The following is a 19,119-nucleotide window of genomic DNA, read 5'->3' as shown; positions in this document are numbered from 1 at the left end:
ACAAGAGATGAGTAGCTGAGATGTTTTTCCACAAGTCTTAGTTCTATTCAAAATAATGACTAATATTCAAGGAGTATGGAAATATTAGACCAATGTCCCAGCTGAGCTCTAAGTGAAAGACAGATATGCAATAATCTATTAACAAAACCTTTTAATAACTATGTCTAAAAATGGTGTTTTGTATTTCTAAACTTTGATAAGATGGAAGAGATATGATATGCACCTATACTGACAACACATTTGCAATGACTTCAAACAAAGTAAATAAGCTAGAACAGACTGAGATGTGCCTGAAGTTCAGTTTCTTCCAGAGGAGAATCTTTCTCACACACAATCCTGGCTCAGGCAATCTGATTGTTTACAGGAGTTATAATATCTTCTGCTTTTTCAAAGAAGGAAAATTCTAAGATGTTGAAATGTTCTGGTTTCAGAACACAAAATCTTTTGTTTAGAAATGAGAAGTTGTTTCAGGGTATGTTTAGATCTGAGAGACAGGATGTCACAGGAGCAGAGGCAAGCAATCTAGGCACTCAGAGCAACACAGCTGTTTGTGAGTTTTAGTCAATATATACACACTCATACACGCACAGACATCCTTTTTTGAAATAATCCCCATAAGCAGGAAGCAGAAACTCCATAAGCCAGTGCATTGTTACTTACTGAGCAAACTGCCAAAAAGGAGAGAGAAAGAACATGCAGACAGTGGATTCGATAGGTAGTGCTAGCAGGACATCCCCTGCTTCAAGATGCACTTTTCCTCTCTCTCCTGCCACAGCCTCTCTCCTGCTTTTATTCTTCCCGGGGTCTGCAAGGTTTTTTTCCACTTGCATGCTGTACCCACGTGGCCAGTGCTTGATACAGAGCCCAGGAGGAACACTGCTTGCAAAAAGTATTTGCAAAAACATGATAAACTATCAAGGTCAGTTCTCTCTACAGAACAAGATATTTGCAGCTACAGCCACAAATATCAGTTCCCTTAAAACTGTCGGAATACTTTGTTCCATTACAGGACCATTCTTCAGTCAGGGGTCTGACTGTGTCTCTGACACAGAAGTTAAAAAAAACCAACCAACCAAACAAACAAACAAAAAAAAAACATAATAACAAATGAATATTTAAATCAAATCCAAATCAAGGAAGTAGTACTTCTAGGAAATGTTTATTTTATTGATAAAAATGTTCTAAGCCTCTTGAGTCTCTTACACTTATTTGATGTAAGAAGATGGCTAACGTTTCTCACCTCCTTTTGTAGCCCCAAATTCTCAAAGGTGTATATGACAGAAGAAATGTGAAACACCTGAGGTCCACTACTGTGAAAAGGTTCTATTGTCTGAGACTACTCCATTGGCATGAGGTCATCTGAAGAACCCATTCAGTAAAAAAAGAGAAAAATATAAGCTTTAAAGGTTTACCAGAAGATGATCACTTTTAACTAGCTTCTTGAGGATCCTGACTCTTTTTTTTTTTTTTTTTTTTTTTTAATTTGTTGGATAGTATGTCAGAGTTTGTCTCTTATTTTTGTTTAAAAGTTCAACTCTCATCCATAATCTCTTAACTATTTAGTACTACAAGATTAAACATCACTGCTACAACATCTTTTATTATGTCACCTGTTTTTTTTCAGAGCCAGAAAAATTTCTCCTGATTGAGTTTTCTCGGGGCCATAGACCAGTTGTCTCACATACTGATTGAGCAAGAAATCAATAGTTTAATGCATTTCAACTCAAAGGATAACTGAATAAGTAGCCTTCTATGGTTGAACTTAGTTACTTTTATTTAACATCTTCAGAAAGCTTAAATGATTGCCAATTCATCTTCCCAAGGCAATCTCTTATTTACACAGTTCTTTGTTTCACATGTATTTCCCATCATGTAGCTATTCCTAATCTACTGAAGACATGAATATCAGGCCATGTAAGCATAATTAATTCTGTGCCTATTTAAACAGCTAAATTTAATGATCTAGGGATTTCAATGGACCTATACTTTCATATCTCATGTTTACTACAGGAGACTAATGCTGTTATAGCATCTCTAGAGTAATTTATGAAAACAGTGTTAACTGTATAACTTCTAAGGATTGTATGAGCTTTGAAAGTGTAAAAAAAAAGTGTAAAAGAAATCTGTCTGGGAAAAGACAAGATATAAAGGAGGGCAAAAGACTTTCCTCACCAAATATTTGAGATTTTTTTAAAGAACAGTATCAGAATTATTGCTTGATTTTAATTTGTCTGCGGTCGACTCACAAAATAACTTTCACATATCATGATTTCCTCATGAATGCAGACAAAGAAAAAAAAAAACTACTGATAGGAATTAATGTAAGAGATCACTGAAAATAGAGGCAGTTCCCTATGACTTTGATTTACTAAGAAAAGTCACATCTCTGCAGGGATGGGAGTATAGGTATGGCATGAGTAAAGGGACAATCATGTATCTTGTCTGGTTCTTCTCTATAGTCTTTCATTTTTACTGGAAGAGCAAAGTGTAGTCTTTCACTTGAAGGAGAAAGCTGCAGGTACTCACATTCAATTACATCTACAACAGAGTATTGTAGCCAGTCTTGGAAATAGAAAGCCCACAGTTCATCTCTCCTCTGCAATAAAATAAAGGCATGATAATAGGTGTCTAAAGGGATACTCTCAGAAAGACTGAAAATGCATGTTCAGCTGATGTTTTAATATTGTTCTAACAAGATTCTAAATAAGAAATTTTCAGCAGTTGACTTGCAGGCCATTTATAGAAGAAGGGAAAACGTTATTTCAATAGTGATCTATTGGCTAGTTTATTTCATAGAAAATGTGACCTAAAGAATATTCCTAAAAAGAAATGGAAAGTAATCAAAACTAAAGAGCAGAAACGTTCTGCATTGGTAAGGTATAAATATATGTATATAAAGTATAAGCAGTGTACAGAGTGCTCAGTTCCTCATTCCATGGCACTACAGTCAACCCAAAACCCAAAAATGTGATGGAGTTTTTAGTTTCAAGTTTGAAATGTGTCATCCATTCAGCCTTCTGTCATCTTCATCCCTTTTCACCAGATCACTGAGAGATAAATATGAGACAGAAAAACAGGCTATATTTTAATCAAAGAAAAACAAAGGAAATTAAGATCAAATAATCTAAAATTATTGAGATTAACTTTCAACAGTAGAACATCTTCTGCATGAAAAACAGAAAATTATTTAAGTTATTCCTAGGTCATCTTATTCTAGTTGTTCAGTTTACATCTGCCTTAATATTAAATGACTTCTGTAGAAAAATGCTACAGAACAAAAATAATTTCGGAGCTAGTCAGAACTGTTTCTAATCTACTGGAGAATTGGCCTGTACTGCAGGTGTAATAGAGTCATTAAATGGTGTAATTAGCTTTTTATGATTCATCAGTGATCGTTTATTTTTTGAAATGCAATAACTATGGACTATGGGGATGAACAAATCCATTATGTTTCTAAATAGTACCTGTGTTTTCCAATACAATTTTCCAAAAGATTTACTACTACTGTGAAGTTACCATAAGCATTGCTACAGCAGACCACTCTGTCACTGGCATAGCCTTATAGGGCTTTTCATGAATTGATATAGAGCACATTTTCAAGAGGAATAAAAAATCAGCCTGGACTGAGAAGTATTTGTAGGGAAGTGAAGAGAGAGTCAAAATCAAACAACAAAAAAAAAACATGCTAAAGGAAACAATTATTATTATTATTATTTTTAAAGCAACACAGAAGAAAGGATGAGAGAAGTTGTTCAGGAAGTTTTCAAAGGTTCAGTGATCTATTATGCTTTCTCATCTAGCTTTCTCACCAGCTTAACTGATACAAAATGACCAAGGGGATGTCTCATAAACATATGACATCATGTTGAACTATAAAATGGGAGGGTTGGACAAGGAAGTGGGACTGCTGCTTCTTGGGGCTGGTGGTGAGCAATTGCACTGTGCATCATTGTTTTTGTTGTTGTTCTGTTTTTTTTTTTTTTTTTAATTATTCTTGTTTGGTTTTTTTTCGCCTGCCTGTGTTTTTTTTTTTTTTCTTTCCTAGCTTTTATTAATTGTCCTTATCTCAATCAATGAGTTCTCACACTTTTCAGTTCTGCTCTCCAACCCACTGAAGGGAAGAGAGCAAATAAGTATGTGGTGTTAAGCTGCCTGCCAGATTAAAAAGAAAAGAAAAGAAAAGAAAAGAAAAGAAAAGAAAAGAAAAGAAAAGAAAAGAAAAGAAAAGAAAAGAAAAGAAAAGAAAAGAAAAGAAAAGAAAAGAAAAGAAAAGAAAAGAAAAGAAAAGAAAAGAAAAGAAAAGAAAAGAAAAGAAAAGAAAAGAGAGGAGAGGAGAGGAGAGGAGAGGAGAGGAGAGGAGAGGAGAGGAGAGGAGAGGAGAGGAGAGGAGAGGAGAGGAGAGGAGAGGAGAGGAGAGGAGAGGAGAGGAGAGGAGAGGAGAGGAGAGGAGAGGAGAGGAGAGGAGAGGAGAGGAGAGGAGAGGAGAGGAGAGGAGAGGAGAGGAGAGGAGAGGAGAGGAGAGGAGAGGAGAGGAGAGGAGAGGAGAGGAGAGGAGAGGAGAGGAGAGGAGAGGAGAGGAGAGGAGAGGAGAGGAGAGGAGAGGAGAGGAGAGGAGAGGAGAGGAGAGGAGAGAAAAGAAAAGAAAAGAAAAGAAAAGAAAAGAAAAGAAAAGAAAAGAAAAGAAAAGAAAAGAAAAGAAAAGAAAAGAAAAGAGAGGAGAGGAGAGGAGAGGAGAGGAGAGGAGAGGAGAGGAGAGGAGAGGAGAGGAGAGGAGAGGAGAGGAGAGGAGAGGAGAGGAGAGGAGAGGAGAGGAGAGGAGAGGAGAGGAGAGGAGAGGAGAGGAGAGGAGAGGAGAGGAGAGGAGAGGAGAGGAGAGGAGAGGAGAGGAGAGGAGAGGAGAGGAGAGGAGAGGAGAGGAGAGGAGAGGAGAGGAGAGGAGAGGAGAGGAGAGGAGAGGAGAGGAGAGGAGAGGAGAGGAGAGGAGAGGAGAGGAGAGGAGAGGAGAGGAGAGGAGAGGAGAGGAGAGGAGAGGAGAGGAGAGGAGAGGAGAGGAGAGGAGAGGAGAGGAGAGGAGAGGAGAGGAGAGGAGAGGAGAGGAGAGGAGAGGAGAGGAGAGGAGAGGAGAGGAGAGGAGAGGAGAGGAGAGAAAAGAAAAGAAAAGAAAAGAAAAGAAAAGAAAAGAGAGGAGAGGAGAGGAGAGGAGAGGAGAGGAGAGGAGAGGAGAGGAGAGGAGAGGAGAGGAGAGGAGAGGAGAGGAGAGGAGAGGAGAGGAGAGGAGAGGAGAGGAGAGGAGAGGAGAGGAGAGGAGAGGAGAGGAGAGGAGAGGAGAGGAGAGGAGAGGAGAGGAGAGGAGAGGAGAGGAGAGGAGAGGAGAGAAAAGAAAAGAAAAGAAAAGAAAAGAAAAGAAAAGAAAAGAAAAGAAAAGAAAAGAAAAGAAAAGAAAAGAAAAGAAAAGAAAAGAAAAATCCTCTTAATATCTAACCTAAATCTTCCCTCTTTTGTTTTAAAACCATTCCCCTTTGTCCTGTTGCTATCAGACTGTAAAATATTGGTCTCTATCCTGTTTGTAAGCTTTCTTTAAGTACTGGCAGGCCACAGTAAGATCTCCCTAGAGCCCTCTTTTCTCTAGACTGAACAAGCCTGGCTCCTCCAGCCCTCTGTTAATCCTCATGGCATCCCCTGTATCTGCTCCAACAGTAATGCATCTTTTTTGTGCTGGGGGCCTCAGGCCTGCATGCAGTACTCCAGGTAAAGCCTCAAGAGGGCAAAGTAGAGGGAGATAGTCATCTCCTTACTTTGCTGGCCACCTCTCTTGATGCAACATGCTAGTGGTATAGCACTGTGGGCTGTAAGCTCTCTCTGTCTGTATATATATGTGGGATTTAAATGTTTCAGCTTTGTAGTCCAATTTTGATAATTTATGCAGACAAAACAGCATTATGTCACTGACTGTAAGAGTCCATAAAGTTCTTTCTTCAGAAATACATGATTTCTTAAAATCTACTTCATAATTTACAAAACCATCACTAATAAGCATTCCTTTGGAGTCTTAGACCTACAGTTTTACATGACAGGATGTGCGTTCTTCACTGGAAGGTACTAATAACATCTTTGGACAGTAGATATGCAAATAATTTAATTGACTGCCTACCCTAGACACTGACTGCCTGAAGATTGCTTATATAGTAGAGACAACAGACAGTAATTATAAATTCTATTGGTATTCCAGTCAGCTTTCAGGTGAGTCAGTATTTACAGTCAGCACTGAGAATCATTCTCATCTAAGACCATATCAAACAGAAACAAGTCCCTTTTACCCGAATAACTATATTTTTGCTCTGTGTATCTCCCATTTTCACAAATGTATTTGCAAGTTCTGGACCATACCCTGATATTTTCCTCTTATTATGATGTTATGACACATTAAAGCAGACTTCAAAAGATATTTATGCTCACAATTGTATAGAAAGGTAAATTTTCTGAAAGATGCAAGTCAGTTGTCTGGTAACAGAATCAATGATTTGTAGAATATCTTGAGTTGCAAGGGGCCTGTGTAGGAAGGTAGGCAAATTTTTGCTTAGTTTTATTTATAATAATAGCAGGGTTTTTTTTATGATCTTAAAATCTGAAATGCAATAGAAAATTTGGTTCCGATTTAGAGGAAGGAAAAGGAGAATCTGACATAGGTTCTATCATTTTAAAGAGGAAAATCAGGTAACTCTATACATGGAAAATCCAAAAACAAGATCAGTAAGTCACTTTCCGAAACATGAAAAGGCTTTTAAAAATATATGCCCTATTGATGATACTAGGAATTTAGATATTTTGTTTGTTTTTTGTTTGTGTGTAGATATCTTGGATATGCTGAATTGTGGCTATGGACAATAAACCCGTTATATACATCTGGAGACAGAACCCTGATAACCTAGAAAACAGTTTAATCATAGATGTGCTATTACATTACTAATATTCACTATTATTTAGGAGCATGATTATTTTCAAACGTTGGGAAAGAATATGCATATACTGTTCACATCAAAATTCAACTTGGACAGACATATTTGTGATTTCTAATGCCATGATGATGATAAAAATACATATCTCCACAATGCAATTACTCACCACCCACCAATCAATGCCTTGCTAATGACACAACTGTCTGCTGACCAATGCTCCACTACCAACATAAGGTCTCGTTGACTGATGCCCAGGAATCCTTGAGCAGATGCCAGTCAATTTGTGACCTTCTCATTATGTCACATGGTATGGAATAACTGCTTAACTAATTCAGGCCTGCTCTCCTGGCTCTGCCTGTCCCCTGCTGCTGCACCATAAAGGCACTGGCTCTTCCTAGCCCTGCACTGATTATTGCACAGTCAGCAATAACCAAAATATCTGTGCTGTTAAAACTGTCTCAGCTGAAATCAGGACAGAGGGGGAAGAGTAAAATAAATAAAATAGCAAAAGAATAAAATAAAATAGCAAAAAGAATGGAGTTCCTTCATTTCATTTTTCTGAGAAACTTCGAGATACATAAACTTCAGCTTAGAAAGAGAATTATACTATATAAAATAAGGAGAGAACATCTGAAAATTGCATTCATTCATTTTTAAGTGGGCAGACATTTCCCATCTCTAATGGCTCAAAAGTTGAAGTTATTCCAGCAGGACTTGTGCTTCCATTCCTAAATTCATATTATCATACATTTTATTTTTTTTTAATTTGTTTTCATGAAGTATCAGTTTTCTGCATGCACCTATCTTTCTTTGGGAGATTGATTTACTTCCAGCATTTCTACTTGCACTGTTGTAATCAAGATGTTGATGGACTGACATATTAGAACATCACCGACAAAGTTATTGACAGTATTTAATCACTGAATGTCAGCAGTATTTTATTTGTTCTCATTTGTATGGCATTAAAATGATCTCAATGAAAGAAACAAAACTATGAATGATGTAAGACAGGAAACTAAGAATTAAGTGGCAATGTTGATTAGCCTCTCTTCAGTGCTATCACATGCGCAAAAGAAGTATGATTTTGTGTTTTAGTGTTGACTGGGGGAGAAAGCAGATGAGATGATAAAAAATTGTATCATAACAAGTAGCAGAGAGAAACTTAGATGTCTACACTAATCTGTGCTTATTTTTTTATTTATTTACTTAAACTGAACAGTGAAGACAAATGAAGATTCAAACAGAAAAAAGAAAGAACTAGTAAACAAAATCACTTGCTTGTTTTACTCAGGTTTATAAATTCTTTGTATTTATGTTCTTTGCTGATTAACTGACTCAAAAATATACTATATTTTTAATAGAGATAGTACAAGTGCTTCTGGAATCTCAAGTACACTATCTAGGTAGTTTGACCATAACTATAACAGCTATTATTGATGGATGCTCATAATGATAAAGAATGGACAACTTGATAAAAATCTGTTGTGGTCTTGTGATTTTTGTTGTCGGTATTCCAAATCATAACATCATGTAAAACAGTGGGAGTTAAAGAGTTAATGTCCTGGTTCCGTGGACTGCCTTTTCTGGGCATTTTGGGTTCTCAGAGGGGAGGGGAGCAGTTCCTGGAGGACTTCACATGCAGAGGAAGAAAGGTGGAGCTCCAAGCAGGACCCCAGCCTCTCTGCCTCTTGCTGACTCTCTTGGTTTGCCGTAGAGAAGGCACATGGCTCCCCTTAAGCCTAGATCAAGATCTTAGAGTTGGATACTTTTCTCTCTGTATTGGAACTGTTGAATCATGGTCTGAACCTCTAATTAATCACCTGAGGTGAGTACTGAGTCAGTCGTGGGAACACAGGTGAAGGCAATTTGGCTGTGTGACCGGAAGGGGTGGAGCCTGGCTCCACCTCTCTTAGACCTCATTTAAGGGCTGACTGCCACTGAGGAAGGATCTTTCTCTGGAGATTGCAGCTCATAAGGTTTTTTTTGTGAGCCTACAACACCAGTGAGCTCTTTCCATTTATCTCTGATTATCTTTTCTAATGTGATTTTCCAATGTGATAATCTTACTGGCTTAACATCTGTACACTTATTGATCATGCACTCTCTCATTTTGATGGGTTTAGTAAATTACTGTTCCTCTTCAGATCATTACCACTGTTGGTTTCTTTGTTTGTTTTTCAGACCCATCTGTTATTTCCCTACCCTTCCCCCTCTACCAGAGTGCATGGCCTTGCTTCATTAGTCAGAGGACCAGGGCTGGTCAGGTCATAAAATGGCTAGTAGTCCTTTTTTTCCCCTCTCCATGACAAAATTAAACACTCGCATACTCTTGTTGTAGATAACAGATTTAAAGACAGCCAGGTACGCACACAGAAGAACCCTACATATATGAAATAGAAGAAGGTGCATTTTCTTCTTGTATTTTACTTCTTTCTTCTCCCTCTTCCTTCTAGCTCCTTGGTAAGACTTTAGACCAACCCAAATTTCAGAAAAAAATAACTCCACTCCAGAAAAAAAGAGCCTATACAGAATACATTTTGTACAGCTGTACAGAAAGGATTTACTATATGCCACAGACTGGCATCTCATAGGAAACTTACTACATAGTCCATTCACCTTTGCTTGTCAGAAAAAGCAGCATAATAGATTGGCAGATGTTCACTGTATACCTTTGTTCTCGCTGAAGTTTTACCACTCATACGAAAAAACTCATCTTTAAGGCAGTAAAAAGGTGAGGGAGAGGAGTTGCGATTAAGATTAAATGTTATAAAATAGACATAATTTTGATTTATGTCACTAATCAGGTATGTCCTCTGGGCAGTAGTCTATTTGGTGGTTGGGTGCAAGCTTAAGATGTCTCACAACCCTTATCTCTAGTCCTTATCTCCAGCAATGTAAATTAGGTTAACCAACTCATTTTCACTCTGTGTTTCACTTTCTCTGCTCATCCTTTTTGTTTTATGTATACAGTTGGAAACAACAAAGAAGCATCATTCTCTGGAGGTTAGTAGGAAAAGATAACTCACTCCTTTCCAAAAATCCAAATCCAAGTCAAGTAAGAGAAAATAAATAAAAACAGCGAGAAGAAATTTATACAGGAAGGTAGTAAGCTATTAACGCTAACTCTCTCAAATTAAATCTAGAGAAATATATTGTCTTTAGCGTATCTTCTCCCAGTTTGAATAAAAACAGGCTCTCTATGAGTTCTAGTCTTGCTGTCTATCCCTTGGTAGATTCTCAGTAGTGTGGAAGACTACAGAAAAGGCAAAAAAGGAGGTGGAAAAGAACTGTGTAAGTACAGAAAAGGATTCTAATAGAAAATGAAGAAACCCTTGTATAATTTATTAGTCTGCCTTAAAACTAGAAAAGTCCCAGAATTAGTTTTGTGGGCAGAAATCACAAGATTCTGATTTATTTATTTATTTATTTATTCCAAACGTTAATTATGGTACATAGTGATGACTACCAAAGTAGGACTTTTACAAGTGTCTCTGTTGAAATAAAAACAAACTGAGGAAAAAACAGAACAGATTTAGGAACAAGTTCTGATTAAAGCTGTGATTTCACAGAGTCAGTCAGGTGTGGTTTCTCCAAAAAGCCAAATTAAAATGATAACCAAAGGTAGCTATTAGACAGGAAGGTTGACTATTTTCGGTGTGTTAACTACTTATTCTTGTGGTTAACCTCAGTGTCCACAATACGTTCATCTCCATTAGTCTTTCTATTTGCAAGGACAAAGAGTGGGAAAACTCTCACTCACAGACATGTTCCTACTTGTGCCAACATTTCTAATGCAAAAAAGAAATATACAGCCACCCTGGGTTTCTGCATTCCCTGTACTTACTTTTATTGTTATTAAGGACATGATCATAATCAAAATCCTATGAGTAAAATTGATGACTTTTTCAGACATCACTGTGAATATATCTGTGTGAAAGTTAAATTAATATCTGTGATTTGTTTGGAATATTTATTCATTACATTTTGCATGATGATGTTCTCCCTGCCCATTCAATCTTTAATCCATTCCAAATTCTGATAAATGGTCTGTTTTATTATAAAATTAATATTATGGAATATTGCCAGTGAAAAGTTTTGACGAGAAGGTATGAAAATGATAGTTTTTTATAAAAACAGTTATTGTCTGCAGAATTCACATTTATGTCTGTGGTATTTTCTTGTAGAGAAAGCCGTGGTTCTTTTCACAGAAAGAAGTACATGTAGTGTCTGCCTTACCACTTTAAGGTAATACTCATTTCATTGTAATTACTTTTCTCTTTAAATTCTCTGTGATACACTTGCAACTGTATTTACTGCAGTGCTGAGACTCTAAACTATTGTTCATCCAAGGCAAAAACACTGTGTATACTTTGTATTAGATATTTTAATACCAGGAAACCAAAATATAACTAACAATACTTAATTTGAGGTCACTGAAAAGGAAAGCTTGGAGAACCTGATATTTGCACACACAAGAATGAATTAGGAAAATTTAGATCAGAAGTGAATATGTTTTCAAAGATTTATAGAATTGCTGATTTTGCAGTTTCTGAAACCAAAATATATCATCCTTTGAATTCAAGAGATACCTCTTCTGTAACCACTTATGCATATTTGCAGGACAAAACAACAACAACAACAACAACAAAACACAGTTCACATATTATCTATGTCAACTTACTCCTAATGAGACTAATAAAAACACTTCATTTGATAACAATTAGGTTTTGCAAAGGTTTGAAGTTCCTATCTCACTTTGAAAAATATTCTGACCATAATCAGCAATACCTGTGGTATATGGACTTCTAATGGCTCAAAATACTGAACATGATACGGCTTTAATTTTTGAAAGCTCTCTATTCATAATAATTACAGCTCTTAAAAAACAACAACCAAAAAAAAAAAAAAAAAAACACAAAAGGCTAAAATCAGTGATATTTTCTGTCTTCAGGTTTCCAAAACTGAAAAGAAAGAATCTTCTTTCTCTTAGTTCCATTTAAGTAGGCGACTAATATTGAGACAGTCCCCATTCAGAGGATGAAATATTCTGGGAAGATACAGAGATTCAAAGATTCAAAGTTGGATCATCCCTTGTACAATATTTTTCTTTTTTTTTTTTTTCCCTCTTTATTTTTTTTTCAAGACAAGGTGTAAATAGATTCTTTGAAGTAAAATTCTACCACACATTTTTAACAAACAGCTCATAGCATAACTCATGACATAACTCAGTCATTTCAGAAGATCCAAATATTAAGTGACTGAACTACAGTCTGAGCTTCATCTCACACAGATCAAGAGAACAGCATTTTAAGCGGATGTTTATTATGATTTTTCTTACCTCCAAATAAATATTTCTCTCCAGTTTTAACTTGTAGAGGGCTGTTCGTTCGAACAGCTGAAGCTTCATCTCCGTCAATGGTGAGAACTGCAAAATTTTCTTTAGCTAGAAATCGAACTTCATGCCACTGCCCATCATTGAGACCAGAGCCTAGAAAGAACAGAAAACATAGAAACATTTTACATTTATTATTTATAAGTGGCTAGTGTGCCTCTTCCAATCTCTTTATGCAAAGTCTAATGAATTCTATTTCAGAAATGAAATAATTTCAGTGTGAAAACCAGGCAGCATTATTAAAGTAGCTATTAAAATAAACATAGCATTATCATGATAAATGCAAATCTTGAAACTACTGAACTGAGTAAGTTACTGTCAAGTAAGTATAAGTGTTTTTAAATATACGTTATCTCTTACCATACCCACCGAAAAGCCACATTCTACATTTCTCTAATGAGAAATATATTTTAATCATTTATGTGACCAAGCTCAAAAGGAAAATATATTGATCAATAAATTTAATTATAGTCAACAGATCCATACATGCTAGTGACTGCTGCAGCTATATTATGCTTACGATAGTTGCCTTTATCTAAAGCTACACATTTGCAAGAAAAAGGAAAGAAAAAAAGAGAAGTGAAGAAAACTTTTGTGGAAGGTGAATATGCAGATAACCTTGTAACTGAGATGTGAGTTTAGTCAGGGAAAAATGAAGACATTATCACAAATCCATTGTAAATCCAGCAAATGTCTACCAAAATCCTAAACCTTACAGGATCACTATGTTCCCTATAATGACAGTGTGTGTATATGTATGTGTGTGTGTCTGTGTGTACGCGCGCATACCAGAAATGAAGTACAGAGATCCATTCATTCTCTTTCTTTTTTTCAAACAACAACAACAAACTGTAACCAAAAAAAAAAAAGCAAACAAACAAGCAGAAGAACTGAAGTACTGTTTCAGTTGTCTCTAGGAGCTAGTTGAAAGCCATCTTGCTTAGCATGTTTAGTTGGCTTTTTATGAACAGCAAAAGAGAAGAATGTTCTGGACATTTTTTTTGGAGGTAGCTTGCATGGTATCAACAAGAAAGTGGCAAACATTCTCGTAAAAGAAAGTTCCAGATTACAGCACCCTTTTAAAGTAACAGATCTTCACCTAGAAAAAGGTGCTATCATCTTACAAAATGTACTTTGCCAAAATAAGCTGCAGTGTGATGCAATACATTGTGTCTAAAATTAAACAGAACATGTAATATCATCAGAAATAAAAAAGAAAACCAAAATTTCAGTATATTCAAATGACATCTCTTATGAAAAAAAGGCATAAATTTCATGGCAAACAGATAAACTTAGACATTTAATGAACAATTTTTCCAAATGTTTCTACATGTTTAAGATACAAGATCAAGTTCTCATGTAAAAGAGTTTTATATATTGGAATACTCTTGAAAAATACATTAGTGCAAATATAAATAGCAGATACATTTCAAAATCATGTCAGTAAGGAATATTTCTGTCATGGCTTGGTCAATCTAGTATAAAAATAAATGAATTTCAAGTAAGATTTCTTTTGTTTATGAACTCCTTTTTTCACTATATTTTACAAACCAATAAGAAAAACACAGAATTCCAACTCACAGTTACATTTTACATGTAAACTCAGAGAACAATTTCTTTGAAGTATATGCTACTGTAGCTGAAGTGTATGAGACTATAGCTAAAAATCCCAGTTTAACAGCTTGAAATGATCTATAATTCAAAAAAATTGATTTCAGTTTTTGTCAAGGAATTCATTATTACCCTGAAATGAATGGCAATGATCACAGACTTCTGGGCAAAATAAAACTTTTCTATGAAAGGATGAAAGTAGTAGCTGAGTCTCTTCATTCATGAGTCCATAGAGAGGTACATTTAAAGCCTTTCCTACAAAGGAGGATATTACAGACAAAAAACTATAGAATGTGATGCAAAAATATCAACATATCTTTTACTGCCATTCCTTCCATATCAAGAGATAAGCTTTTGCACAATGACAAATGATAGCTAGAGAAATTACTTCACAACTTTAAAGGGTTCTTCTGAGTACATCTCCTCTTGAAACACTGAAACATCACTGGTTTTCTTTTTCGGCACTGAATTTTCAGTGCTGTGTGATGTATTAACATGGCAAGCATCTCTCTCAAATAAGTAACTTTTAAGGACATTCCTCTCCATCTTGTGATTTTTTTTTTTTTTTTTTTTTTTGAGATTGTTAACAAAATACATAAAACCTAGTATACTTCTGGTTATTCTGATTTACGTTTTGGACTGTATACCTTAGGCAGCTCTAAGAATACTAAAAAAGCTTCATCGGAACCCTGTTGCTCTAGTATGACGTTTTAAACAACACTAGAACATAGACTAGAACTACATTTATAGACTAAAAAACCATAGTGCCTCTCAGAAATCATCAGGCTGAGTAATTGCTTACTGCTGTACGTTTCACTTTCTGACTAATTTTTATTAGAGAATTTAGCTTGCTCTATTAAGAACTGTGAGATGTAGACAAGAAAAGAAATTAGCTCTCTTTTCTTGAGAAAAATATTCTAATTACTGAAGAAAAGAAGAAAACAAACTTTTGCCATCTGTAATATGATTGTGACGCAGTGGAAAGTGAAACAATGACAGCAGAGCAGCAAGATCCCAGGCTGCAGCAAGTGAAAATACACTTAGGCATAACAGTGCAAAAAGAAGATGATGTTTTCCTTCAGAAGGCTTCAAGTAAGCAGAGACCTCCAGAGATACCCTTGCATCCACTGCCAACCCTTAAATAAGATCTGGGAAGGGGTGGATCCTGGCTCCATCTCTTCTAGTCACTCAGGTATATTGCATGCACTTGAGTTCCCCAGTGTTGGCTCTCCCTTCCTACCAGTTTCATGCCAAGCTGGAAGTGAACTTGAATTCAGTTGCCAAGAACTAGGGAGGCTTCTACAGGTACCTCAACCAGAAAAGTCCATGAGGAAGTACCCTCACTAGTGAGTGGCACAGTCAGGCTGGTAACAACAGAGAAGAAGAAGGCTGAGGTACTTAACTTTTTGACCTGTCTTTTCTGATAACTGCTCATCACACAGCTCTCAAATGTTTGGTTTGGTAGGAGGGGTTTGGGGTAACTATGTCCCTCCTGCTGTAAGCAAAGGTTCTTGACCACTTGAAGAATCTGAACATCCACAAATCTATGAATCCTGATGAGGTGCACCCCAGAGTCATAAGGGATTAGCTGATATAGTCACCAGCCACTCTCAATGAAACTTGAAAAGTGGTGGCAATCAGGTGGTGTCCCGGGTGACTGGAAAATGACAACAACACATCCATTTTTTAAGAATGGTAAAAAGGATGACACTGTGAATTACTGACCCATCAGTCTCCCCTCTCTTCCAGGAAAGCTCACGGATCAGATCCTCCTGGAAGCTATGCCTGTGGAAGGCAGAGAAGTGATATGAGAAAGCCAGCATGGCTTCACCAAGGGCAAATCCTGCTTGACCAACTTAGTGGCCTTTTATGATAGTGTCACTGCATCAGTGGACAAAGGAAGATCCACTGATATCATCTATGTGGATTTCAGTAAGGCCTTTGACATGGTAACCCACTACATCCTTCTCTCCAAATTGGAAAGATATGGTTTTGATGGGTGGACTGTTTGATGGACAAAGAACTGTCCTTGATGAAAAAAGATCAGGGAGTTCAGGTGGATGGGAAGCTGGAAATGAGCTAGAAAATACCCTTGCATCCCAGAAGTTGAACTGTATCCTGGGCTGCATCAAAAGAAGCATAACAAACAGGTAGAGGGAGGTGATCCTGCCCCTCTACTCCGTGCTGGTGAGGCCTCACCTGGAGTACTGCATTCAGATGTGGAGCCCTCTGTACAGGAGAGACATAGGCCTGCTGGAGAACATAAAGAGAAAGGCCACAAAAATGGATGGAACACCTCTCCTATGAGGACAGGCTGAGAGATCTGGAGCTCTTCAACTGGAGAAGAGAAGGCTGCAAGGTTACCTGATAGTGGCCTTCAGTATCTAAGGGAGAGCTTAGATGCAGGAAAGAATGGGAAAAACTCTTTAGCAGGGTCTGTGGTGATAGAACAAGGGGAAATTATTTCAAGCTAAAAGAGGGTAGATTTATGTTAAATATAAGGAAAATGTTTTTTACAGTGTAGGTAGTGAGGTACTGGAACAGGTTGTCTAGTGATTTGGTGGATGCATTATAAGCCTGCACACAGCCCATTTAATGCCCCCAGTCGGATGGCACATGGAGAATGATGGTGGATTCCAGAGAACTAAATAAGGTCATGTCGCCTATTCATGTGGTTGTACCCAATATTGCCTCCCTAGTGGACACACTAAATAGGGAGATAAAAACATATCACTGTGTCCTAGATTTAGCAAATGTGTTCTTCAGTATCCCTATTGCTGAAGAATTGCAAGATCAGTTTGCATTTATGTGGGGAGGCAGGCAGTGGACCTTTCAGGTCCTGCCACAGGGATATGTGCATTCACCACATATTGTCACAGTCTAGTGGCGCGTGACCTGGTTAATTGGAAAAAACCTGATGACGTTAACTTATGTCATTATATTGATGATCTCCTGCTGACATCCGGCTCACTGGAGGGAGTAGGGCAGGCGGCAGATTCATTAACCGCCTATTTACAACAGAGGGGATGGACTATAAATCCCCAAAAGGTGCAAGGTCCAGCCTGTCCATAAAATTCCTGGGGGTGGTTTGGTCAAGAAAGACCAAAGTGCTACCTAATGCTGTCATAGGTAAGGTTCAGATGTTCCCAGTCCCTATGAGACCGAAGGAGCTGCAAGAGTTTCTAGGTATATTGGGTTACTGGCGTTCCTTTATACCTCACCTAGCGCAGCTGCTAAGGCCACTGTACAGACTCACAAAAAAAGGGGCAGCTGTGGGATTGGGGGAAAACAGAACAGGACGCTTTCCAACAGGCAAAACTGACAGTTAAACAAACCCAGGCATTGGGTATATTTGATCCTACCTTTCCAGCCAGGTTGGATGTTCACATTACTCAAGACGGCTTTTGTTAGGGCCTGTGGCAATGCCAGAGTTCTGTTTGGACCCCTATTGGTTTCTGGTCTCAGGTCTGGCATGGAGCAGAAGAAGATACAGTATGATTGAAAAACAGTTATTGGCTGCCTACGCTGTGTTAGAGGGAGTAGAGCCGATAACTCAAATGGCTGAAGTTAGAGTTAAGACCATTCTGCCAATTCAGGATGGGTGAAAGATCTAACCCACCTTCCTAAGACGGGGTGGTCCAAGCACAAACAGTGGCACGATGGGTCGCCTACCTCAGCCAGAGGAGCAGTCTCTTCATCACCCTTGAAAGAAGAACTTCAGAAGATCCTAGGCCCAGTGATGTATCACAGTGATGCACCAAAAGAAACACTGGTCACTCCACCAGAAAAGAGTCCCATTCAGGAGGGAAAATAGCCTATCCCTGAAGATGTCTGGTACTCAGATGGGTCCAGCAAGGGCAACCTGAGCAAGTGGAGAGCAATAGCATACCATCCTTCCACCGAGACAATCTGGTTTAAAGAGGGGGATGGTCAGAGCAGCCAATGGGCAGAACTGTGAGCAATCTGGACAGTTATAATCAAGGAACCCACTGACGGTATCATGAATATTGCATGGATAGTTGGGCTGTGTACCAGGGGCTCACTCTTTGGATTGCACAGTGAGCCACCCAAGAATGGACTATCCATGCCCAACCAATCTGCAGTAAAAACATTTGGTTAGACATATGAAATACAAACACAGGACTATATGTGCCTACCATGTTTCTGGTCACCAGCCCATACAGTCACTGGGAAATGATGAAGCTGACAATCTGGCGCAAGTACAATGGATTGAGAATTCACCATCTGAGAACATCGTCCATTGGTTACATCAGAAGCTACGGCATGCGGGACAAAAGACAATGTGGGCAGCTGCTAAAGCATGGGGGCTGCCCTTCAGCTACCTGACATCATCCAGTCATGCTGAGATTGTGACACTTGCTCTAAGATGAGACCGAGATCATTGCCCGAAACAACAGCCCATCTTGCAAAAGGACACAATCCTCTCCAGCGATGGTAGGTCGATTACATTGGGCCCCTTCCTCGGTCTGAGGGGGCGAGATATGCCCTGACCTGTGTCGACACTGCAAGTGGGCTAATGCAGGCCTATCCAGTACTGAAAGTAAACCAGGCATATACCATCAAGGCACTCACTAAACTGATGTCTGGCTATGGGACACCTCAGGTCATCGAGAGTGACCAAGGGACTCATTTTACTGGTGCAACAATACAGTGCTGGGCAGAAGAAAATAACGTCGAATGGCGATTCCACCTGCCATATAATCCAACAGGGGAAGGCCTTATTGAATGTTATAACGGTATTCTTAAGGCTGCCGTGAAGACAGACTCCCAGTCCCTGCAGGGGTGGACAAAAAGATTCTATGAAACCTTCTGGGACCTGAATGAAAGACCCTGAGACGGCAGACCCATGCCCTGAGAATGTTGCATACAACATGGATCTCCCTGCTTAGGATCCAAATTATGGGCGCTGATAATCTGGTAAGACCCCAAACTGGCAATTAAACTAATCTGCTCCCTGCCCCTGAGAATTTAGATCCAGGTACCCATAGAATGAAATGGCCTTGGAAGGTGCAGGTAGGACCTAAGTGGTGTAGCCTACTTGCACCTTGGGGGAGATTATTGGAGGTGGAAGGCTCAGTAGTCCCTCCAGTAATAGGTACTTGGCCTACTGATATTGTGGTCAACGCTCCAATCTTCATT

General features: G+C 38.3%; 1 protein-coding gene across 2 annotated transcripts in view; it reads right to left on the bottom strand.

Moving 5' to 3' along the window:
- The window catches only part of CNTNAP2 (contactin associated protein 2), a 758,846-nt gene that overhangs the window by 313,479 nt on the left and 426,248 nt on the right, over nt 1-19,119 (bottom strand). For both annotated transcript variants that reach the window (XM_090136789.1, XM_090136788.1), the window contains one exon: nt 12,295-12,444. In XM_090136789.1, coding sequence (XP_089992915.1) covers nt 12,295-12,444 — 150 coding nt within the window. The remainder of the gene's footprint in view (nt 1-12,294; nt 12,445-19,119) is intronic.

The sequence above is a fragment of the Phasianus colchicus genome, chromosome 3, assembly GCF_987193195.1.
Source record: "Phasianus colchicus chromosome 3, bPhaCol1.hap1.1, whole genome shotgun sequence".
Lineage (NCBI taxonomy): Eukaryota > Metazoa > Chordata > Aves > Galliformes > Phasianidae > Phasianus > Phasianus colchicus.
This window is presented reverse-complemented; position numbering and strand designations above follow the sequence as displayed.